Source organism: Tauraco erythrolophus, chromosome 5 (assembly GCF_009769465.1).
Source record: "Tauraco erythrolophus isolate bTauEry1 chromosome 5, bTauEry1.pri, whole genome shotgun sequence".
Taxonomy (NCBI): Eukaryota; Metazoa; Chordata; class Aves; order Musophagiformes; family Musophagidae; genus Tauraco; species Tauraco erythrolophus.
The window spans coordinates 14,833,482-14,859,010 of record NC_141469.1 but is presented as its reverse complement, the minus strand read 5'-3'; the positions used below and the strand labels follow the sequence as shown (position 1 = coordinate 14,859,010).

Below are 25,529 nucleotides of genomic sequence, written 5' to 3'. Positions count from 1 at the left end.
TTGTTAAAAGGAAATATGATTTTAAAAGACATACCATCCTTGAGTTTGATACAGTGTATCTTCCAGGAAAGGAAACAACAAAAACCCCTAAGCTTCAGAAACAGTATTATGTATTTTCTATCTCTCTACTGATTCAACCTCAAAAAAAGAATAGAGCCAAAAAGGTCAATAAACAAACCATCCAGCATTCATTCACAGGCAACAGAAATCGAAGTACCATATGTACATTGTTCTCTCATATTATATCCAGAAGATAAAGCATGCAACACCATTAGTGTAAACAATGAAAAAAAGTGTACATTTTAGAGTGTGAAATACTTTTCCACTTCCACTAGTTTTATTAGAACCTTCCAAGTTGAGCATGAATCGGCCTACGATGGTTGCCAGGTCAGCCAGCAGACTTGCAGATAGGTATTCTGAATTTTAAAATCTATTCGTAAAACCCCAAATGACTGCACCAACAGAAGTCAACAACAGGAAAGAAAGAAGTTATTTTCAGTTTGAGACAGACCATCATTTTATACCTAAGAGGATCCAACTCTACTGGCATTACTCTTGTATAAAATTTCCATATTTAACACCTAATTTAGAACAGGCAAACAAGGGTGTAGCAAGCCTTCTAAGAGCTCATGAAATAAATATAGTACAATAGGTATACAAAACTCATACTGCATGTTATTTTTAGGTAGGCTACATAATTTGTATTTCTACTGTGAGAACATAAACACAAAATTGACCTTTAGAAAATCATGATTTCATATAGAGTAAAAACACTTGCCCCTGTTTCTACTTACTAGTGTTTTAAAATAAACAGTAAATTGATACAGAGACAAAAATACTTCCATTGTAATGCAAACAGACAGCTTTTTAGTGTGTCCTCATAATTTGGGAGAGAAAAGCCAAATTAACCTGTCATACGAAGCATTTTAAAGTCAGAGCTAACTAGCAGAGAAGCCTCAAAGAAAATAAAAAACCCTCTTAGACTGAAAGTCACGGAATTTCAAGGCGAAGTGAGCTTTCAAGAAAACCTCGTCCAAGCACAACGAAATGAGAATGTTCCTCTCACTAGTCTCATAACATTCCACATTTCCACAGCTGAACCCCTGGTTCAGAGACCTACAACTGAGATAGCAATGAAAATGTAGGTCAAAGCCGAGGTACTACAAATGGTCAAAACAAAGTTAGAAAACTATTAAAAAAAAAAAATCAAAGTGAGCTGCTCTGGCTTTCTTGAGCAGTAACATATGAACCTATAGCAGAGTAAATAGCATAGTTTTAGTGATAATATAAAAATAGCTTGCAAGCTAAGTTACCTTTCAGACTAAATCCATATATTTCATATCATATGAACAAAGTTTAATTTTCTCAACTTATTTTATGCTTTTTTAAAGGCATTTTCTAAGAAATCTGTTTATTTTGTACAATTAAGCTAACACCTGCTGGGTTTGCATGCTTTTTAAGGATGCATTTTGTCACCTAGTAGAATACAAAACCACAGTAAAACAGTGCAAAATTTTGTAAAAATACTTTAAATAAATTTACACTTCACTAGAAGATTATTCAAGTTAAGAATTAATCACCAGATTCAACAGTGTAATTTCTTTACTTCTGTTATCCTCATTGCACATCAAAAACAAAGTTGCCATTTCTGTCCAGACTAAAAGAGTGGATCCTCAACTTCCACTGGTCTAATAAGCAAGCCAACAACCACTGCTGCATAGACAGCATCATTTTGGTCTTCTGCAGACAGGTAAAACCTGAACTCAGCAGAAATTTCTCACTATAAGCAAAATCAGAAGGCAAAACTTCAAAAGGACCCTTAGAAGCATAGATCCTCAGCAAGGATCAATACAGGTAGCCTCTCGGTGATTTCACAAAATAGCTCAGTATTTATCATCAGCTTTTTCTTAGCAATACAAGCCATGAAAGTTATAGATCACTAGATTTACTTTTTTTTTAAGAAAAAGTAATGGGTAACACATTTACTGCATTTCAAATTACCAGATTTTTTACTTCTGGAAATCTAAAAGTTTTCTACAAATGTATTGATTTCTAACACTGACCAAAAAAAAAAAAATTGACTACTAACACATTTTTCCCCTTTTCTGCAGCCTCAGAAAGTTTGTTTTAAGTTACAGTACTGCAAGGCACACACAGAATCTCTTCCTTTCCAATAGACAGCAGATATAGTCCCTGAAATAATTTTAAAATCCTCAAAACAATTACAAATGCTACAAAGTTAACAATTTCTATTTAAAAAACACTGTTCCTACAGAACATGCACTTTTGGAAAACAACTTAGCAAATATTTATAGATTTTTTTTTTTCTTCTTTACATTTAAACTGGAAATATATTGAATAATTTTTAATCTGGAAAGTACTGTATCATGTCACATTTAAGTTATTGCCTTCATTATAAATTGCATCATCTCTGAAATCCATAAAGGTGCCAGATTTGAAAAAAAGGTGGGAGTGAGAGACTACGTATGCAGTTTAGCCCATCTGAAAAAGATTTCCACATAAAGCAATACCACAGAGTGAAAAAAAAAAAAAGGAACTTGCTTCATTCAGTGGATGTGGACAATAGAAACTGATGTAAGTGCGTTTGTTCGGTTTAATGCAGTGTGATTAGCAACTACTTAAAAATCGCCATTTTCTGTCTTTTGGGCAAGCGTATCTTACTATAAAAGCAACTGAATTTTTAAGAGGTAGTTTTTTTCCATTATGCGCTTATTTATTTCAAATAAAACATAACCAGAAAAACCCCAACATTTGCTTTTGAACAAGAATCAAGTCTCAAAACTTAGTACAATATCTGACAAAGTTCAAAATCTCAGTTGTCCTCAGCAGTACCAGGCTGCTTTGGAACCAGTGTATCCCAGGTTGTCTTCATAGTCAAAAGACTAATCTACCAACAGTACTGAACCCACCCCCTCCTCCTCCACCTGTCGGTCCACAACTTCCCGGCGGGTCGTTGTCATCAAATCCATTGGGTCGGAAAGAGCATGAGGCTGAAGCAGCTTGAAGCGCTTGTGTTCGAGCACTAAGCTCTTGCTCCTGAAATGAAAGAGTGAAGACAATTTGAAAAACAACACCAAAACCACCTCAGGTCCTTAAAGCAGCTTATTTCCAGTAAATTTTGAAACAGCTTTTAAAGCAACATCACTGACTTCTGAACTCTTAAGTCTGAAGGGCTTTGTGGAACTTCAGGTTGAATATCCACAGCCAATCCGAGATGTACAATTTCATTGAACGTCAGTAAGTACATGTGAATGATAATTAAATCCATTTAAGTTTATACTAAAATCCTATTTTATAGCAACACAGGATGCTACTAAAGAATTAGACTGCTGATCAAAAGCTAACAAAACATTAGTTTTTGATATGTGTTTCCCACGAATTTTCATCCTAGCAATTTTAAGATGCTCTTCTTCTTGGTTGCCAAATAGAAAGCTAAGAGCATTAAATCAATGTTAATTATTTAAGAGACACTTTTTTACTCCACTCAATCAACTGCATAGAGTAACAATGCACCCAGATAAAAGGCAAAAAGATGGACAAGCTATTTAGTTTTTTCAATGCAGCTTTCTAACTTTCAAGTGTTACTGCTATGCTAACTCTGTTTCAACATTAGCAAGTCTCAGGAACTCTCAAGCACTCCATAAAATCAGAGTCAGCTGCTGGAAAAAGTACCAGCACAAGCAGCAGGAACAAGCAAGCACAACCTCCTGCCAGCTCTTTTTGAGCTGAATTCCCCCATGGCTTCTTAGACATTTAAGAGGATGAGCAAAGGCTTTTCCCTCATTAGATACATCATATACTATTTTGTCTCTGGCCAACTAGCTTCATAAACTTGCAGCAATTTCTTGTCTTTAGTACCCTTTTCTCAAACTGGCCAAGAGCTTCAAAAACTGAGGAAGAGAAAGCAGGTGCTGGGCTCTGGAAGAATGACAAGACAACAGACCTGTACAAACTTTATTTCTTTAAGAAACAAACCAAAAGTGTTCAGGTGCTACGGCTCACAATGATAGGCTTCCTTCACATGACACTTCGTCACTACCAACCTCCCTAAAGGCAATGGGAGGAAATTTTAACAGGGTTTTAGTAATTACATGGGTCACCTTGAATAGTTCATTTTCTCCTCCACCTCCTGGCGAAAGCAATGAACAGAGTCAAGAACCTGGAAGACTCTATGATACTACCATGAAAGCACTAAACTTAGTCTTGTCCAAGTACTTTCACAGGTGCTAAAAATAGTACTTGTGGGTTTAAATTACTCAGCCCTCTTAGAAAAATACAGCCTAAGTTTGAAACTATTTTACACTACTAAGGACTGAAATTCATACTCATTTCCAGAACTATATAAAAGATATTTGGAGGACATAGCATAAATCTGTCTTTCACGAATATGGCCCGCATATCTGTGTAGACTATCTCCGGCAATACCTGGATTCTTATGTACCTACTAGTTATAAAACACATCAAAAACTGAGGAGATTTACTAGGAATAACAAGGGAATACGAAGAACTCACTTCTAGTACCAGAAATCAACAGAATAATTGCGATGAAAATAGCAGGCCTTGTAAAGTAAAGAGCCTGTTTCGTTGGAAACTGCACCGCAGAACTGTTTAGCATAGAAAAGAGTTTCATCTCAAAACCAGACAGTGGGAGACCTGCTAAGCTGTACCTGGGCTGTTTTTTTCTCTTTTTTTTTTTTTGTAAAATATTTCAGAAAAATATTTGTTTTAATGCAGCACAGTATCAAACCAAAAACGGGAGACTTCCTTACTCCCTCCTCCACTTCAGAGAACTGTTTTCTGGCAACTTCATACCTTTTAGACCCCAGTAATGGAGTTTCACCTAACAAACTTTACTACCAAAGAATATAAGCATCAACAAGAGGTTTGTGGATTATGCTATATTAAATAAAAAATTTAGAACTGTAGACAAATCAAACACCAGAGTCTTACAGCTAATATTTTTTGATAGATTTAGCTAGAAACTATGATTTAGCTATGATTTATTTTAATTTGCCTTACTGCAGTTAGTGAATAGCATGAGGTTTTGACATAGCTGTGCAGCTATAATTACTTCATGTATGTCTTCTGTTGTGTACCTTGCACAAGACCATTAGCAACAGTACGATTGTTCTACTGTCACTAGGCTTCCTTACAGAGAGGGGATAAGCTGACAGGAGAAACACTACTACAAACAGCAACACCACAGGACCTTGCATATGACTTACATGCAGGCCATAATGCACCGGGAACACGATAAACCTCAGTTGAGATCTTGGTTTCATCGCTATCGTGTACAAAACATTTCATATCATGGATGGAAGCTATGTCTCTATACATGCACACACAAGAGAATTTGGAGTAGTGATCAAATTATCAGTTGTTAGAGTTTCTTGACAGAGCACTAGTATTAAAAGCCACACACTACTTGTGCCATCAACGCTAGAAGTGAAATTATTTAGCAGTTTAAGACCTTTCAATGCTTTATTCCTTTTCAGTAGTTTGTGCTAAATGAGCACATTGCTTTCTTCTCTCAAAGCATATATTAGCTTAATTAATATTAACCTACAGTAAATTGTTCTAGTATAACATACAGCACTGGCATTTTTGCAAGAAAAATCTTTGTTTCTAAAAAAAATGTTGAATGTTTTCAGGCTGACTGTATTTATCTCAACAAATACTAAATCACCTAAGTAAAACTTGACAGTCACTACAGTTCTCTGGACTGAGAATAACCCAGAGCATACCCTCCTACTTTCCACTCCTTCCCAGAATGGGATTTTTATTTTGTTTTAACTAGAGTAGGAGCTACCCATATTGCAGATTTTGTTATTTAAAGTGAAAACATTTTTGTTTACCATGTGGTAAACTGGAATGCAATAGTAAAACAAAACCAGTAAGCTAGAGATTTTTTGGAACAATTCTTCTAAAAAATAAAGGCTTTCTAAGGTCAGAAAAGTATATTCTTAACTTAGCAGGAAAACACTAGTTTAGAACTCTGAACAACAATTAAATGTGACTTCTCAAAAATACAATAACCTAACTCAGTGAATCACAACATTAGTATTAATTTAAGAAAAACAATAATAGAGCATTTCTAATAAGCCTCATTTAAATTGAGAAAAGGACAGGATCAATAACTCTGCAGTTAGTCACCTAACTACAAAGAAAGCCAATACTGAAGAATCCAAAATTGAAAGGTGAGTAAAAGATCATAAATAAAAAAAAAACAAACAAGAAAACAACTAAAACCCAAATAAAAACTATATATTTTGGAAAATTTTTTTTTCCCCATTTTGAGGAGACTATATTTCTTAATTTTTTGTTTGTTTGTTTTTAATTGTGAAGGAAAGGTTTTCAAGAAACTATTAACTTGGCTTTCACTTGTAAGCTATAAGAGAAAATGACTGTGCTTTATATAGCTTCAGCTATGTGTTCTGTAGAGAAAGCACTAGTCTGAAAGATTATCAAAAAGCAATTTTTGTGTATATGCATCAAGTGACTAACTTTTACAAAATCACATTGATTTTTCACTGGTTTTAGGTGTACAGCAGCATTCAAAAAGCTTAAAGTAACTAACTTCTTAGCATATTCCAGAAATTGCACCAAAATAGCCTTGAAAATGTTAATCCAGAGAAACATATTGAAGAACAACTCAATTATTTAACACATTATTTAAAAATACACAAATAAGAACAGTTACTAGGATTTATATTCCGTGTGGGTGACACTATTCCTCCTTTAATTGTTTGGCTTTGTATAAAGAAAGTTACAATATTACTGTAGTTGTACTACTTTTCCTCAGGCTGTATTCTTAAAACAGATTTTTTTTTTCTGTTACTCAATTACCTAGATTCTGCTGTAATTATATATACCTAAAATAAAAAATCATCTGGCTTCAAGTTCGAAATGTCACAGTTTAAGGCATTCAGGCATCAACGGAAGTCACAGCAATTCTGACTGAAAACACGATGTTATCTTGGAGGCAAGTCCATGCTCAGGGCAGTGGGCAAATCCCCTCCTTGCCCACCTCGCTTTCCCAGGTGCCTCTGCACAACAGGTATAAGGCTCTGGATGTGGAAGGCCAGTCAATGGATGATGGTCCACCTACACCACAGGCATCGCCAAGGTCAGAAAGGCTTACCCCCACTCGCAGTACTGCATCCAACTCTGTAGTTCTCAGCACAGGAAAGACACAGACCTGCTGGAGCAGGTCCAGAGGAGGGCTACAAAAACTAGAGGAATGGAACACCTTTCCTGTGAAGGCAGGCGCAGAGAGATACTGTTGTTCAGCCAGGAGAAGAGAAGGCTCTGGGGAGACCTTATTGCAGCCTCTCAATACTTACAGGGGGCTTATAAGAAAGATGGAGACAAGCTTTTTAGCAGGGCCTGTTGCGATAGGATCATGAGTAATGGTTTCAAACTAAATGAGGGTAGATTTAGAGTAGATAAGGATGACCATTTTACAATAAGGGTGGTGAAACACTGGAACAGGTTGCCCAAAGAGATGGTTGAGACACCATACCTAGAAACATTAAAGGTCAGGATAGATGAGGCTCTGAGCAACCTGATCTAGTTTAAGATGTCCCTGTTCATTGCAGGGGAGTTGGACTAAATGACCCTTACAGGTTCCTTCCAACCCAAACTATTCTATGATCTGAGATTGCTGCTAAAGAAGCCATGTTTTGTGCTACCCTGTACAGTCAAGAAGAGAGGCAGCATACAAAGAGAAGGTTAGGACACAAATGCTTTAACCACATAGACCGAAAATAGCAGAGTTAGAATTTAAACTCACAGTTCCTTTGTTTACATTTGTAAAATATCTGCAGCTATTATAACAGATTTTCCATAGTGAAATTTAGCTGTTCTTTCTAATTTGAATTTACCTCGTTTTTCTAATTTGAGCAGGCATAGAACTCTCACAGGAATAGCTTAACCCAAAGAGCACACGGTAAAACACACTTCTCTTACACTGTCCAAACATAGCAGCAACACTTGAAGCAAAACATATCAAAACATGCAGAACAGTGGGTTTTTTAACAGCAATCGAAGAGACAACTACAGCTAGGTGAAGTTCTCAGAGCACAGGGAATGTGCAGCTGGCAGTGCTGGTCCCACAGAGGGAGGCTGAATAAGGAGCAAAAGAAAAGTTCAATCTAGTCACTAGCGTCTGGTCTTCATTTTAGTGGTTCTAGTATTTGGGTAAGCACAGTTGTGTAAATAAAACTTCACTCCAAATGAAAATGTGTAAGAACATCGCTAAAAAGTTTTCAAGTATACTTTAGCTACTCTTGTAATTTATTAAAGGCAATGAAAATTAGAACTGTTCAAAAAGCCTCTCCTGCATAGGATTACAAGTAGTTTAACGACCTATGCAAGGATCTCCACTGAAAATGTAAACCGAGACGAGTTTAAGCCTTTTTCCTCGACGTTTCCCATCTAATGGTGACAACCTTGCTATGAAAACCGTCTAGTAACATCAAGATGGAAGCAAGACTGGTGATTTATAAGGGTAACATACCAGAATATTTAAAAGCTAACTTTCTTTCTTTTAGATGGTTTGTTGTGAGTTTTAAGGAGACCACTCTTCATATACAATTTCCATCTTACCTGCAAGTACAGTTTGTTATCTTTCGTAATCGCATCCATGAGGTCTTTTTGTAGGGGAGGGTCTCCATTTACCCAGAGTCCATTTGACGAATTGGTGTTGAAGCCACAGTTGGTATTCTGTTTTTTGTAAAACAGAACATAAGCAGTGTCCTTCGGAAATCTACTGGTAATTTTCTGGACTGACTGAAATGAGGTAAATGTCACTCTGCTGTCATTGAACAGAAACCATTCTCTTGGCATCTCAGTGTCCAGCTCATTTTCTACAACAGTACAAGGACTCTCCTCTGTCAACAACTTATCCTGAGGAGAAACTAAAGTAAGAGCTGTAGACTGGTGACAGAGTCCTGAAGGCCCTGACCCAGTAACATTTCTAGCATATGAATAATAATGTCCACTTTCAGAGGATACTCCAGAATGCACCACCACAGAGCTTAACGTATAGGGCACCAATTGTGGGTAGGTCACTTCTTCAGCACCTGAGGGCTTCAGTTTTTTAGCAAGATTTTCTCCAATATCAGAAATCTCAACACCTACAGACCAACCTCCCGAAACTACAGCTAGAGGGGATGTTGCTTTTTTGACTGGCAGTTCCAAAACAAGTGGCAGAGACACATTGTCCAAGATTTTGCGCCTTATATGACACTTTGGATCATATGAAAATCTCAAAAGAGTGAGAATGAGGTATTCAGGTTCCTCAATGATTTGCATAGTTTTCTCAGCATTCTGTAGAGAGGCACACTTTTCACAATAATACTTATTGTCTCCACTGAGGATCTCGGGTGCCAGAAAATAATTCAGTAGGTCTGTAACTGACAGGGTGTTTTTACCTACTAGCCTCTGAGACATATCCCTATTATCTTGAACTTGGTTGAGTTCAGAATTTGCGGTAGTCTCAGAGTTTGGCTCAGTAGAAAAATCTTTTATGGTTCCTTCATTCATTATTGTGTCACATTCACCATTTACTTCCAAACTATTGAGAGAGGTTTCTCCAGCAGAGCTAGTTGCTAAAGCGTTAGTTTGCACCGTGTAGTCATCTTTCACTTCAGAATATTCCATACATTTTGAGCCAACGTTCTCCAAAGAAGTTGGAGGACAGAAAGCCAGAGAGAGATCTGTGAATGCTTCTTCCTTTTGAGACATACTTTTGCAGTTCAAACAGCATATAGTAGTCTTCAATTTTCCTCCAAACATCTTCTCTATCAGAGTTCTCTCTTCACTTCCCATACAAGGTGCTTCAGCAAATACTTGTGCTTTACGGACAGCTTCTTGTGTCTGGGACTCTTCACTCATACTTTCAGTCTGTGCTGAAGACAACAGTTTCAAGGTCTTCTCTTCTTCATGCAGCCTGAAGACAAAGAAAAATAAATCTGAGTAGCTGCGCTGTTTTCCAAACAAATATTGCTACACAATATCAGACTTTTTCCAGTTATGCTAAAAAATACAGATGGTTAAGTGGCCAGAAGTCTTACATTAAAAAGCTATTTGTTATGTTGTATATAAGCAAGCTGAACCATACATGTCAGTACTAGGCAAAACAGAGTATGAGAGAAGTAGAAATGCATTTAATGTCAGTTTCATTATATATATCAGAACACAATGGATACACTGAGAGAACTGGCAAGTTTTAAAAAAAACCAACCCTAACAAACAACATTCTTAGTATTTATCATTACATTATCTTAATAAATCAGTTCTCTAGTTGACTGGTTCTGTATGTCAGATTTGTTAAGAGAACAAGTAGCTATTTATCTAGTGCCAGAATATTTCCACAGAAAAGGTCAGGATTTTGTAGCCAAGTAAGTTAAGAAACTACAAATCAAAAAAGAAACCCAAGACAGGGAAAAAAAAAAATAATGGTTTTAAATAAATAAATGAAAGAACACTATTTCACTATTGAGATAAACTTCTCCAGAAGTGGAATGTGTCTTAAAGCAGTATCGCTTAGGCCACATCTCAGCAAGCCAAAACTGAAGAGGGCTACTAAGAAACGTAGGTGTTTTTGTTTTACCTGTGCCATCGTTAATTCACTTTTTATTAAACTGGTTATAAATGCATGTACATCTCTTCACTTCTCTGACTTGTATGAAACATGGCTGTCTCCACCAACACGAAATTCCAGATGCACAACTGAACTGCTTTCAGCAACCACATTAATTTTACAACAGGACCATGACTCTACCAAGTTTAGATTTGTAAAAATGGAACATTACTACCACTATAACCTGCTTTAAATGATGTGGATACAAGGTGCTATTCAGACTTTACCATAAAACAAACCCATGAAGAAAAGTGTTTCATAGACCATCAGAAAACCAGAAATAGCCAGGAAGGAGGCCCAAAATACCTGGTCCCCAATCATGCAGTGGAACTGTTACAGAACTGCTCTGAACAGTTCAATGTTATGTGGCAAGACTGTAGGTTCATTCACACTAATGGCACAATAACCCTACCTGTCTAGCAGGAATCTGAGATATTCTGAGCAATCCTGCTGGGATCGAGGGGTGAACCATGGCGGTCTGGAAGCCTCAAAGAAAATCCTAGGAGCATATGCCTCCCTCTGTTTGCATAAGAGAGACACACAGTTACCTAAGAACTACTTAAAAAATTGGTTCTATTATTTCAATATGAAACACACGGTACACAAACATTTAAATAATTTAGTCATATGAAAAGAAAGCCATTAATTTTGTAGCAATCACCTCTAGTACAAATATAAAAGTAGTGGATCCTGCAGGCAAATATTAAATGTGTAGTCAGTGTAAATCAGATGTTACTTGTAATAGTAGTTACTATTCTTGCTAGCAAGCTTAAAAAAAAGGGTTTTTTTCAGAACACCAACAGTATTTCTTAAGTATCAATTCATTTTCAAGGTGGCCCAGCCTCATCCTCTTCACAACAAGTTTGCTATTAATCAAAGAGAACACAGTGTTGTATGTCTTTCCAGCACTAGCAAAACATTCTGAACACTTAATGAAGTTCACTTGAAAAATTTGAACTACAATAAAATTTAGTATAAAAATCACTGTGTAAAGTCACAGTTTAACCTAGAAGTCAGCCTGTATATCAAGTCAGGTCTTATTTGGATTTTTTCATTTTGCTTCTCAGAGAAAACCTGTTACTGCCCATTTATAAAAACAACACAATGCCAAGACGTTCTACTTAAGAAACGGATTTCTCTAAGTCCATCCACATCATCTAAACATTTGGAGGCAGATTCATTCCCCTACAAAACTATCATTTACATTTTTAATATAATCAAGAGGACTTCAGTGGCATCATTTTTGTTCCTATGTTTTGGTGTATAGATCTAGGCTTAAAAAATCGCAGACGAAAAACTGACGTACCTGGGTATGGGCCAAAAATGCAAAAAGATGCTGTAATTTTCTCATTAGTGTATTACACCCATTTAGATTCAGAGATAAAACATGCCTTCTGAAACTGAAAAAAAAGATATAGACATTAGTCTCCTTGCTAGATTTCTAACAACAACACAGTTACCATTTCAGCTCAGATAGCTACTTCACTTTGAAAGAAAACAAAACATGTAGCACTTCCCTTCAACATCTGGATTGTTCTACAGTGCAGATGCAAAGCCACTGTACAGCAGGAACTACTTCAAAAAACGTACTTCTTTAAACATTCAAATGTGTAAGAACGGGCTACAGACAGACAAAATTTTCTTCAATAGCTTCCAGATTAAAACAAAAGCATCACCATTGACTTGTACAATACTGAAGGGAGCAAGGACACTGAGGAAAAAGTGACTTGTCTTTTGACACCGGACAGAGGATTAGGTTTTTAAATGGCTAAAATTGTAGTTTCAGAGAGCTGGACTTTAACAAAGCAATCAGTAACTGAGTGCAAAGAAACCCACTCAGCTCTAGCAAGCTGAGAGACCCCAGGACATGTTAATATTCTGTGAAAAGCAAGAGTGCAACAACTGCAATAGTTGATTTGCAATGAAGAGAGCTATTAAAAAGGACTTACTCTGTAGCCATAAAAAGCGCCTGAATAACACTGTTCATGTAGCAAGTATTTCCTAGATTAATTAGGCCTGTCTTCCCAGTTTCAGATTTTCCGGAAAGTCTTGATAAACAAGATGGCAAAGAACTAGATTGAGAAGTCCAAGCACTCTGATTGAGAATCAATTTAATCTTCTCTTCAGTGGGCTTGGGCATATCCTACAAGAGAAACATTTAACACACGTAATCGGTTTCTATTTTTGTTTTTCTAATAGGTCTTGCCATTCAGCAGTCTTATATCTTCATTTGCTTTCATATTCTCCTTCGGGGTCTTGCTGTCCCTGATAGCCTAGAAGATACAACTCCCCCAAGCCCTTTTCTTCACAGCTTTCTTCACTCAACTCTCAAACTGCAGGAAAAAGGAGCTGGTGGTCACCTTTGACCTGCATATTCAGAGAATCCTTTCTGCCATCAAAAACCTACTTCTCAAATTTCAAGCTTTAATTCTTAAAGCATCCTCTATTCTGCTAGAAATACATTCCTGCTCTGACAAATCAAAATATAAGAATGAAGGAATAAGAATACTTGGAATTAAATTGGTAAGAGCTGTTTAAGGGTTATAACATTTAACTGCAATATTACTGCTACAAAATCAGGCAGTAATACCCAAGTGGGTTTTCTGTGGGGTTTTTGTTTTGGTTTTTTTTCCCTCAGTTTTATTTATTTTGGGGTGTTATTTTGTTGTTTCAAATTTATTTTTTAAGCGCATTATGCACTTAAATACTTGTCTAAAAAGGCTGAATTTTGCTTTGAAACAGCATAGGCCAACACCCTTTACCCACAGAGGCATACAATACTGACTGCAATATTAAGATGTAGCACTTAATAATGGTGTTTTGGAGCTAGCCAAAGATGAACATCATGACACATACTTCACAGAACCTACTTCTCTTCAATACTATCAGCACTCTGAGCTTATATTTCAAGAGAAACAGTTTCCAGCTTGGGTTGAAATGGAACACCCAGAATAAACCTCATGAAAGTATAATAATAGTTAGATGAGGCTTAAGAAATTAGTATTTTTTAATAAAGGATTTCATTTCAGGCTTTTCTTAAAGCCTGCTATAATCATATCACGGACACTTAGGACAATTTTTCTAGCATATTCCAAACACAGTTAGAATTTACATTAGATTATGTGGTTAGCTCTTTTTTTCTAGTGGAAGTTCTAAAGAACATAGATCTACAGGATTATAGCTTTCAGATTTGGGAAAACAAACCAAAAACATTCCACCTGTTACCCAACAACAAAGGGGTTAAAGATTTTGTGTAAGAGTCTCATGAAGGGTTTAGTCTGCAGTGGGTGATTTACACATACCTAAAGAAACTAACAAGATGACCATCCTTGAAGCTGTCAGGAGTGATTAAAAAGGAGACTCTTTATCAAGAACTGTCTGCCCTTGGAGGGAACATCCCAGAAACTGCATAAACTTTGTTATCATGTTTTTGTGAACTGCGAACATGCAGTGACTTGGGGGAATAGGTAATTCCGGCAGGGGGAGATTGCGACCACCGACTCACAGACCACCTACCCTAAACACACCCCAGACCCAAAAGAAAGGGCAGAGGAAGAGAACTGAGCATGCGAAGTAATTTACGTGCAAAGCAAGAGAAAATTAACCAATTGTTTCAGAATATGTAAATATGTTCCGAATTATGCATGATTGTAGTGTATAACTAATTTCCTGTCCAGAAGCCGGGTGTGCACGCTAGAAGGAGATATCCCCTGTGCAGCCAGCACTGCAATAAAGAATACCTGCTTTCTAAAACTCCAAAATGAGTCTTGAAAGTTCAATTTCCTTTTCAGTTATCACACCCTCTTAACATTCCTAATATACCTTAACAGCTTCCAGAATGGGTTCATAGAGCTCTGGAAATCCTGAATAATGGTACATCATACAGTGTATCAACTCAGTCAACTGCATCAAAAAGGCTGTACTGGAAGGTAAGCCATCTCTTTTGAAGGAGTGGACCAAACTGACCACATGTGGGACAACCTGAATGGGAAAACAAAGAAACAAAAAGGGTGTTAATTGCATTTTTTCCATTTTTTTTTTTTTCCTACACACAACTTTACTGTTTTACACATGCCAAATGACAGGGGACCTTTTGTTCTTAAGTAAGAAGTGGCTGAGAAACAATGACTTGAAAAACATGCATTATTCTTTACTCAGGACAATTTTCAAATAGCACAATTAATTATTCAATGCTCTCTTCAGCTCACATATCACATTTTGGAACTTTATGGACTTAGAAAACACATGTTAAGATTTTAAACGGTAGAGTGTCTAAAGTACTCATTAAGGATATTAACAGCAACTATTTTGCTTTTGTGCCATCACTAACAGTGCAGTATATTATTTTAATTTCACAGATACAGTTTTTGAACCAAAACTCTCAGTTTTCCTTAAACAGAATCTAATGTTTGGGATCTGAAGCCAATGAATACATCCATTCTATTCAGTTTGCAAGATGGAAACTGGCTCACAGCTCCACCTAGTGAGGGAGCTAGGCTCAGTAAATCAAGACAGTAATTTACTATCGAGTTTAAAAAGCCTACCACAGATAGGGTCATCTATTTGAGGATTAGTTCAGATTCATTACTACTTTATATTGGGTATAAATCAGAAATGTTTAAACCACCTCCTCCTCCTTCAGCACAGCTGTCTGTATTTTTAAATGTATGAGACTTTTTTTATATTAGTCTTAAAACACCAAACGAAGTTATTTCAATGCAGTCCCAAGGAGTAGGGACTTTTCATTATGAACCAAAATATTTCAGACATCTCTGTCAGTTTCCAAGTGATCAAAATGGATTAACTGTGAAAAAAAGCAGACGGAAAAATTTCCCATCACAAGTTAGCTTACAAATTGTTTGTTAGGAAAGACATTAAAATCAGAACAAAAATTATAAGAGTATCTTATTTTGGGGAAACCATATCAATTAAAATTAATATACTTCAAAACACCAAAGAGAAAGGGACTAGGTGCAAAATACTCATTTGCCCCTTTTTCAAGTGACAGTTGTTCACTAAGTATAAGGAATATTTTTACTTCTCAGAGAAACAAACCCTACTCTTATGGTAAGCAAGATACCCAGTTTAAAACCAAAACCACCAAGATTAAGCATTCAATGCACTATGGAGTCAACAGCGAAAGTTGCAAAGAAAAAATTTCCCTCTTTCACTTTATTAATCTGGGTACCCAGCAATAAAGAATAACTATTGAGCTCCAAGAATGAGATTTGTATAAAACCGGTCTGAGATACGGTAATTTTGCAAGAACAGAAAGAGTACAAGTTCTCAGCTCTCACAAACTGAGAGCCCAACTCTCACTTACAGCATGCTGCATAAAACTCCAAGTTACACTTTGAATACATACTGAAGTATCACTTCTGGCTTGAGGCTGAATTAAAATTTTACACATCAGTACATTTTAGAATTCTACAGTACACATCACGGTAAGTTCTACATCATAACTGCAAGACAGAGTGTTTTTCTTCTACAAAAAAACCACCAAGTCATTTATGATGCTCAAGCATAGTGAAGAGGAATGTTAACTCAGACCCATTTCAAAATAAATCCATTTATATTTATCAAACATGCACTTAACCATTTTACAATCAGACCATTTATTATTAAAAATGTAAACAAGTAGTTTAAGTGTAGAAAAATATTATAAGATACTAAGTGACAACTTTCACTCAAAAAACAATAGTGAAGAAAGTTGTTTAAAATAGAGAGAAAATGGTCACGAGGCCCTGAAGATAGATGTTCATGCAGTACTGCATGCAGCCTATGGTAGAAATTTTCCTTGTTAACAAAAATGCCTATTTCTAGAATAAATCTTATATTTAACATTTTTCTTATGAATGTTTTGTCTCTCTCAGGAACAAGGAAGAAAAGCAAGACAGTAAACATATCAAATATTTATGTTTTGAGTAAATTGAAGGCTACTTGGCTTTTTCATTCCTGACTCAAATTTCTATCCCGGGCCAAGATTAGGGCAGCAGAGGGAGGAGACAAACTTCAGACTTCTATCATTCAAAAACAGTGTAACAGGTATAATGCAATTACTCTGACATTAATCAAAGGGTTTGCAATACCTTCAGGCCTAGAAGCCTTGGGGACAGCTTAGATGATCAGTGTGCCAGGCTGTTACTATGGTCAAGTTTGAAAGACCCATATTTCACTTAAACTTTCAGCTAAACACTTAGTATGAGAACAGGGAAGGCACTACACATCTTGCTGTACCAATACAAACAGTTGTTGTCATACCCCAGTATCTACAGCTTTAACTGGTGAACTGCATTTTGAAGAGTGCCCATTAAAAGTAGTATCCTTCGGTGTGCCCATACATACATTGAAACAAAGGCAGCGTAGCTTTTTTCAAGTGAAGCACTTCTCGGTCTCATGCACCTTTCCAGGGTGACTAGGTTATATATAGCAGATAATTGTTATCTTTTTTCCCCAAACAGTTGTGCTTGAAAGTCTGCTTGCAGCCCAACTTTATCAGTAGACTTCACACAAGATAAAATGAGTTACTGGAAGTATATGGTCAAAGATAGAATACGGTGCCCAGATGCTACTGCCAAAATACACACATACCAGGAAGAACAATGCTCGTTTCCAGTTACAGATTAAGTGGTTGAACCTGGAAGTTAGAAAGCCTAGTGGTCCATGAACCACAGAAATCTGATTCTGGAACCTTGAAACAAAGAGGAAATCCAAGCACATCAATTCTTGTTACTCTTTACGCACACTTTAGAAATCATACGTAAATGACATTTCAAAGAATTGAAAACCATTTATTTAGTAACTTACCAAATGAAAAGCTTCTGGAGAATGCTGAAAGCTAAGTAACATGTGGGAAAGGACAGCAAGGGCACCAGGCCTCACTAGAGGAAACCAAAGTCGATTAAAGACCTAAAAAAACCCACATTTATTTCAGTAAATCTAGAAAATGAAATTTCAGTAAAAATGTAAACAGATCTCAAAATCCACAACATTTTAAACAGACAGAAAAATTACATGCAACTGAAAGCTACAGATACATTTACATCATCTTTGCAGAATAAGGTAATATCTGTTGTAATACAAAAGATGCTATGCAACTGCATAGCTATTACAAACTCCTTTCCCTCTCAGTTTTCAATATTCTTTTCCAACATACCAATTCAATCTTAAGCAGAGTGACATCAATGAGGATAGTAAATTTCTGGACTGCAGCCAGTCCTTTCAGCAGTGCAATCACCCATGTTTCCACGTGCTGAGCCAGAGGCCAGGACAACCAGTCAATCATTCTGAAAGATTAATGAAAAATAAACAAAAAATCAAAACAAAAAACCCAATATGCTACTAATTTTAATCTCAACAAAAAGATTCTACGTATTACCCAGATAGTTACACAGGGACTCACAAGAAATAATGCAAGAATGTTAAGCAAGCAGGAGAATAATTTTGATTATATTTCAAGTCTTTTAACTCTGTAATTAACAATGATCTATTTAATACATTAAAAGTGAATACAACCCTCCTCAAAGTACATAAGCATATAGATTAAATATTATGGATATTATATTGCTATTTAAAAAAATAAACCCTGGTCTTATAGACATTAAGCTAACATTTTTAATTTGTGGCAAAAACTTATTGACTATTAAGTTTAAATTTGAAAAGGAAGCACCTTCAACTTAGATCTACATTCCTGGAAGTCAACTGAAACACTCTCAGTTGAAAAGGTAAAATGTAAGTCATTTTAAATACACTGCAGCAGGTGTTACCAGGATCTTACAATAGCTATCAGCAACATGAGGTCCACATGTGCCCCAAAAGGAGGAATTTCACTACAGCTAAGGGAAAAGTGAAGGGATTTTATCTGTGCCTAGGATACACAATGAAATATCAGCAATGGAAAATAGGGGTATTTTATCCTTCTAAATTAATAGACAATTTACACTGATACTTAAGGCAGATAGGCAGATTAGTTGAAGCAATTCTAAGACACAGACAATACTGTAAGGCAGTATCAGCTAAAACAGGAAATTTAGGCTTTGTTTATCTGAGATTTTACTTGGGCAATATTTTGAATTTTCTTTAACTGTCTGCAAGATCCCCTTCTTCAAATCAGATGAGGCACCACTAATTAAGCAGGACAATTTTTTCACAATGGGAGTGGTCAGACATTGAAACAAGTTACACAGTAAGGATGAGACATCCATCCTTGCAAAAAGCTCTGAACTGGACAAAGACCTGAGCAACAATGTCTGACTTAGAAGCTGGCCCTGCTTCAAGAAGGGTTCGACCAGATGACTTCCAAAGGCTCCACTCAATCTACACAATGCTATGACTCTATTCTATAATTCAATGAAAACAGTAAGTTAGAAGTACATTTCTTTACTTCTTTCTTGAAAGAACCCCTCATAAAGACTAATTAAGATGCTAAATTCTAGCACAGAACTGAACAGGTTACATGCAACCAGTATAATAAACAGTCACTATCACTACAAATAGGAATAGTTAGTGATTATCAATCTGACGCAAAACGATCAGCCCTTCCTCCAGATTAAAAGAGCTCCAAACAGACTGAAATCAGAGTTTCAGTTCTCAGATTCCAAACTAAAAAGAAAATCACGGTCTTTAGCAACACCAGACATGCATTCTGGGCATGTTGTATCACCACAAACAATTTAAAACTTACACAGAGTTTATTATTTGGATCTGAAAAATGCATAGTAAACATTCCAAAATGTACACATCTTAGACTTCTGTACTATATGCACATATAACATTCCAAGGTTTCTCTAAAATAGGAGTCATCAGTACTGCCTTTTTAACAATCAAGCACAGACCTTACTGAGTTTCTTCCGTGTCACTACAAAAAAACTCGGGGAAGAAACATGGCAACATGACTGTCATTGCTCTGAATGTACACGAAGCTCTAATTTCCTCAAGATGTTAAATTCAAACACGTTTATCTTGACCATCCTTTCCATATACTTTCTAAAACAGGGAATCAAAAAAGTAGGCCAAAACTGCTTTTGCAATAAACAGGCCCCAAACCTCACAGCCGTACCATCTTCAAACCTCTCCCCCTCAATTTGTAGGCTTGGTATTTTTCAGCAGTGGCTGGCACAAACACTTGCACAGTTAAATTAAGCCTAATGACAATATACTTAGTTTTCTTAATTAACTTTTTAGAAAATTAACGAGTACTCTGCAGAGGCCTACATTAGAACCACCATTCTAAAATATCCGATTACCATCTTTGTACCATGTGCACTTTCAACCACACTGACTCACAAACTGTTACACAAATGAGTAACAGTGCTTTTGGGTGGGAGCTGAGGCTCCTGGTATTCCATCCCACTGATCTGGTTATGTGACAGGTTATCCTGTATCAACTCTAGCCAGTATAATTAGCTATTTAACTATTCAGCATTGTTACTAATAGGAAAATGGCCACCATTTCAATGTGATTAACCTTGTACAGAGAAAGCTCATTCTCTGTATAATTGATACAGACAGAATTCCCATCCTTAAAATCTGCTTCTGCTCTTAAAAGCAGAGCCGATGCTCTCAAGAGCAGAAACAAAAGCCAGAAGAGGACACAGAAGTAAACTTGCAGACATGCTTGAGACTGTCCTAAAAAGCATCAAATCTGAAATCTGGCAGGTGAGGATTAGACATTTTGTTTACTAAATCTTCTCTGCATTGTGTTTATTTGGTTCCTGCTCTGTTGCAATTAATTACTGCATTTTTAATACAAAGGCAATATTAATGTGGGACAGTATGATCATGAATAAAACCACAGAGGATGTTTTTTGTGTTTGAACAGGCTAAGAGAATCTCAAAGGCCTCAAGAGGACCTTCTGCCTCACATCGCCCTAAAATGAGGTCTGCTATCCATATGTGTGCCTAACAAGGACAGTAATTCTGGTATCTCTTTATAGAAAAAAAATGATCTGTGCAACCTCAGACAGTAAATTCTTTCACAAAACTATCTTCTTAGCCACGTCAGACAAAGAATCTAGCAGCTCGGGGTGCAAATCCCTCAGAATAGGAAAAAGACCAAACCACCAACAACAGAATATCCTCAGACTACCAGGCATCCCCCGCCAAAATTAATGTCTTTTACCAAACTTTACATTTTACCAACAGGTAAAAGGGCCTGGTCATGTCTGGAGTTTTTCTTAACAAAATTTTCAGTTTCTCTTAACAAAGATACTTGGGTTAAAATGCAAATAAGCACTATACCTGTCAGGATACTAAGTAGGGGCAGTCAACTTGCTCTGAGACCTCTGAAGTAGAACCTTAAAGCAGTCATATATCCCAGAAAAGATTCATCAGTTTTTTTTGCTTTTCCTCACTGATGCTTCAGGTAAGGTTTCACAAAACCGCTGAGCTAATTAGGAACAGCAGAATGACAGCAAAAAGCAAGCATGTCTCTTATACAGACCTGTGCCTAATACAATCCCTCACTGAACAGATTCCATTTATTAGTCTTCTAATTACAGATTATTTATTAATCTGTGTTCAACTTTAGACAGACTCTGCAGTCTCATGAAAGTTATCCTTAGGAAGTGAGCAACATGGTGTCTGATTTGCAGTCACCAAAGCTCTGCTGACTCTCATCAGGAGACCTTGTTGTGCCTGGAGTTCTGTATCCCCTGGGAATGATGCAAGCCTGATGACAACATTGTCATTTGGTGCTCGAGACATTCCAGCTGCATTATTCTCTTTACAATTACTCCTCTAAGCCAGAAGAGAGTGATTACTGCCAAGGGTTGCCAGAGGTAGAAAAATAAACTGGATACAGTGTTGACACAGAGTATCTACAAGCAAAAATAACAAGGGGTACCTAAAAAGTTAGTTCCATGGAACAGAACTAGAGGCTCTCAAAACCAAGTATTACTTCAAAGAATGAGCAAGGCAAGTAAAACTGCATGGCCCTTTCAAAAACAAGAGGAAAAAACCTACCACGCAGCTAGTATTAAGAGTGAGCACTTATTTGATAACAACAGTTCCTATTACACCCAGAGCTCAGCACTGCATTACTTCCCTAAGCAGGGTCATACAGGGAAGCCATTCCAAAGCTACAATTACACAACCACATTGTGTTGAAGCAGGTAATACTACAAAACGGTTAAAATTACACTAACATAAAAATTAGTCACATTATTGACAAATTATTAACATGCACACATCCTTCTGAATTTCCCAGCTTTGAATTTCAGACTGGGCACACAGCTTTGTTAAAATCTGATCAGTCAAGCAGACTCTTTTAACATCCCCAAACAATGTCTTACCCCAAATTACAATATTAATGCTGCTTCTTCTCATTAATTATGTTTTCAAGTGAAATATAGCTTCTCAATTTGTCAAAACAAAAAACGTTTTCAGCATGAAAAAACTCAGTATTACGCCAAGATATGCAAGTGCTGCACTACATGAACGTGTAAGTATTACACTACACTCAAATGGATGTAGTTAAAAATAATACAGCAGACATTAAACTATTTTAGTTGAAAGACATTTTTAAAGTTTTGAGTTTTTTTTAACAATACAAATTTCTAACAGCCTCTTGTTTAACTGCTTCAATTTGTTCTTCTGCCCTTCAGAGCTCAATAACAGCTTCTTCCCTAGGCTTTAAAAAAATAAATCAAAGAACTTCAAGGTCCTCCTCTTTCTCCCATTGTCACCTTTCTGCATCACTATTATTCACATATCTGAATATACTAACCAAGACTACAATCTGAATCACAGTCTGTTAACAGGGCTACTAATCTCAATGTTTGATCACATTTAGATTAGTCACAAGAAGCATAACATGCTACTGTTTGTACATCATTCCTATTCTTCTGTTATTCAAAGAACATCCAAAAACCTCTGGAGTCTTGAGCAAAGACGGAAATAGAGGCAGTCCTCTGTGAATCCTACTAAAAAGTCATGAAGATATCCAAGCAGAAAACACACTCAAAACTAAGCAGTGAAGCTCATTTCTAATCTTCTCTTCAGAGGAGGAAACGATGGGTAAGACAATCATGACAGCGCCACTCTGCTCCTTCGAAAAGCAGAAAGGTTCATTTTCTGAAAACAAGGCCTTGTTTCTCAGCTTGATTGTAAACCCTGTGAAGTTTCCTATTTGCACCATCTCCCATAAGGGGAGAGACCTAAACATAAAATGTCATCTAAAAGGAACACAGCTGGCTTCCTCTTAGTTTCTAATTAACTCTCTTGTTCATCCACCCTAGCGAAGCACAAGAAAGAAGCCACATTAGCAATGAAGGCAGCAACCTTACACTGAAACCATGCCAGGAACATCCGTAGCATCATAAACATATGTTACCTTGACATGCTAAACAGCTTAACTTAGAATACCATTTTAAAAGTTTGGGGTATTTCACGGGTTTTGTTCATTTTTAACAGAACCTAAGCAACAGATAACTTCAGAAAAGCCAATAAAAACAGAGACTTTATCCCCTTTACACTGAAATACAGTACCTGCACAGAGCTTGAGTCATACTTGCATCTTTCACATTTGGATCTGTAGTAAGGCTCCTGATGAGTACTGTAATCATCTGTAATGGTATGTGCTGCACAAGACTTGCCAGTGCAACAGAAGGTTCGAATGAAGTATCTGTGATAGTTGAACATGACATAATGTAAGAAACAGAAAACTCAGTAGTAAAAAATATGCTTTATCTCCTATCCTACAACTTCACTATAGATGTAAAGGTTCGAGATAATGAGTCTATCCTACACCTAGCAGTCTATCATCACAAACCAAAACAAAGTAAGTTTCCATGTATTAAGGACAATGAGCAGCACTGAATTACAAACTCCTTTTGTTCATCTAATATCCATGCAAGAAAGCAACAATCTGCGCGCTTCCTCCTCTATCCTCAACAGAACTAAGAAGTGGGGTTTTTTTCTAAAAAAAAATACCATACGATTGTTTATAATACTTGATGTTAAGCCTAAGGATCCAATGCAGCTGATATTTCCCACATCCTATCTCAATAACTGTCTGCTAACCGTACCAGTTACGGCAAAATGTAACGTTATAAAGCCAAGTTTCCAAGGTGCCTGAACAGCAGAGGCACTTTCCAACGTGAGCTAATACAGTACTTCATAGATTTTTGAGGTCAGAAAGGACCTATTCACAATCGCATCTGCATTACTCAGGCAATGGATCCTTCCTACGATACACAAGTTTTATATATTCCTTACATACACCCGTTTTATAGACTAAACAGTTCCAAAGTATCCCTCGGGACGGAGTAAGAAGAATAGCTTTTGATACCGAGAGTTTGAGCTTTTTCTAACAAGACAACCAAAACTCTGTTCCGGTATACCATTTAAAGCACAGCAACAGGTGCTGTTCCAAAAACCGTGCTGCTCTGCAGCTAAATAAATCACCATTTTCCCTCTAGCTTTTCTTTCCAGGGGGCAGGCTTAGCTTTTGGGTATCCGGACAAGGAGACAACGTCTGCAAAGCGACCCACGGTAGCGGTGGGGCTTTTCCTTCCCGCTGGCAAACCTGCCGCTCCCCGTAAGCGCTCCCGTTCCTCCACACCCCTCCCGCCTCCCCACCCGGCCCCCAGCCGCGCTCCCCGGCGGGCGGCGCTCACCGGCGGCGGAGATGACGGCGAAGAGCTCCTGCAGGGACGCCAGCAGCGCGTCGGGCTCGGCCTTCCAGACGCTCCGCAGCAGCCCGCTGACTTGTGTCACCTGCGAGACGTAGAGGCGCAGCTCGGCCTCTCGGCTGCCCTGGCTCTGGAAGTGGGCGATGCTGCGCACCAGCTGCTGGCAGAAGGCGAGCGAGAGCTTCCTGCCGCGGGGCAGGCACTGCGGGAAGTCGCCCAGGAGCTGGCAGAGGCGGGCGCAGAGCGGCGGCGCCGGCCGCTCGCACACCAGGCGCAGCGCCTCCACCTGCAGCAGCTCGAAGAGCTCCAGCACCGAGGGGCAGCTCATGATGAGGCGCAGCCCCGCCTGGATGTAGTCGAGGATGGCGGGGTCGCGGTTGCTCAGCTCGCCGTAGCCGCGCTGCAGGAGGCCGAGGACGAGCCCGCGGTTGAAGAAGGCCTCGAACTCGGCGCGGTGGTACCGGCCGTAGGCCTCCAGCACCTGCCGCCCCACCTGCCGCTGGAAGGGGTCGGGGCCCTGCAGCACCAGCCGGGTGCTGAGGGCGAACATGGCGCGGCACTGCGCCTGGCTCAGCGGCGTCTCCGCCGACTCCACCACCCGCCGCACGATCACCCGCTTCAGCGGCAGCGGGTGCGACGAGCTCACCAGCCCCTCCAGGATCTTGTCCATGGCGGGTGCTCCGGGGGCATCGGCCGAGCGGCGGCGGCGGCGGACCGGCCCAGGCCTCGGCGGAGGCCGCCGCCGCCGCCCAGCGGCCCTCCCCCCGCCCCGCCGCGCTATACCGCCTCGGCGGCGGCGGCCGCCGCTCCTGCGCCTCGCCCGGGCGGCGGCGGCGGCCCCCCTCCCCCGCCCCCGGCTACAGCGGCCCCGCGGCCCCGACGGCAAACGCCGAACGCTCCGCCGCCGACCCGGAAGCGGAGCGGGGCAAACAGGAAGCCAAGGCGTCGGACTGAACGGCCTCTGCGCATGCGCTAGCCACCTGCTGCGCACCCGCCTCCTCACTGCGGCTCCGACCAATGAGGAGTGAGGGCGGGAAAGGGGGCGGGGCGCGCGGCGGAGGGGCGTTCGCCGCCCTCCGCGGCGGCCGTGAGGGGTCGGCGGGTCGCCGCGACCCGGTCAGCGGGAAGGGCTCCGAGCAGCCCCGGGGCTTAAAGCCAGCGAGTGTCGTTCAGATTTTACTTGCTCCCCTGCGCACATAAGGCTCCGCCGGCCCCCCCTGGCCGCTCGGTCT

At 38.8% G+C, this 25,529-nt stretch overlaps 1 protein-coding gene across 2 annotated transcripts; it reads right to left on the bottom strand.

Moving 5' to 3' along the window:
- USP38 (ubiquitin specific peptidase 38) lies at positions 1-24,967 on the bottom strand. 2 transcript variants are annotated; one of them, XM_086611630.1, is made up of 10 exons: positions 24,283-24,967; positions 23,153-23,288; positions 17,823-17,952; positions 17,474-17,575; positions 14,489-14,647; positions 12,616-12,809; positions 11,973-12,066; positions 11,079-11,185; positions 8,629-9,973; positions 1-3,057 (listed from the first exon to the last, which is right to left on the bottom strand). In XM_086611630.1, the coding sequence occupies exons 1-10, from the start codon at positions 24,965-24,967 to the stop codon at positions 2,896-2,898; spliced, it is 3,114 nt and encodes a 1,037-aa protein (XP_086467756.1). In that variant the 3' UTR covers positions 1-2,895. The 2 variants fall into 2 exon arrangements, with proteins under 2 accessions (XP_086467756.1, XP_086467757.1); XM_086611631.1 differs by lacking the exon at positions 17,474-17,575.
- Positions 24,968-25,529: the final 562 nt, after the last annotated feature.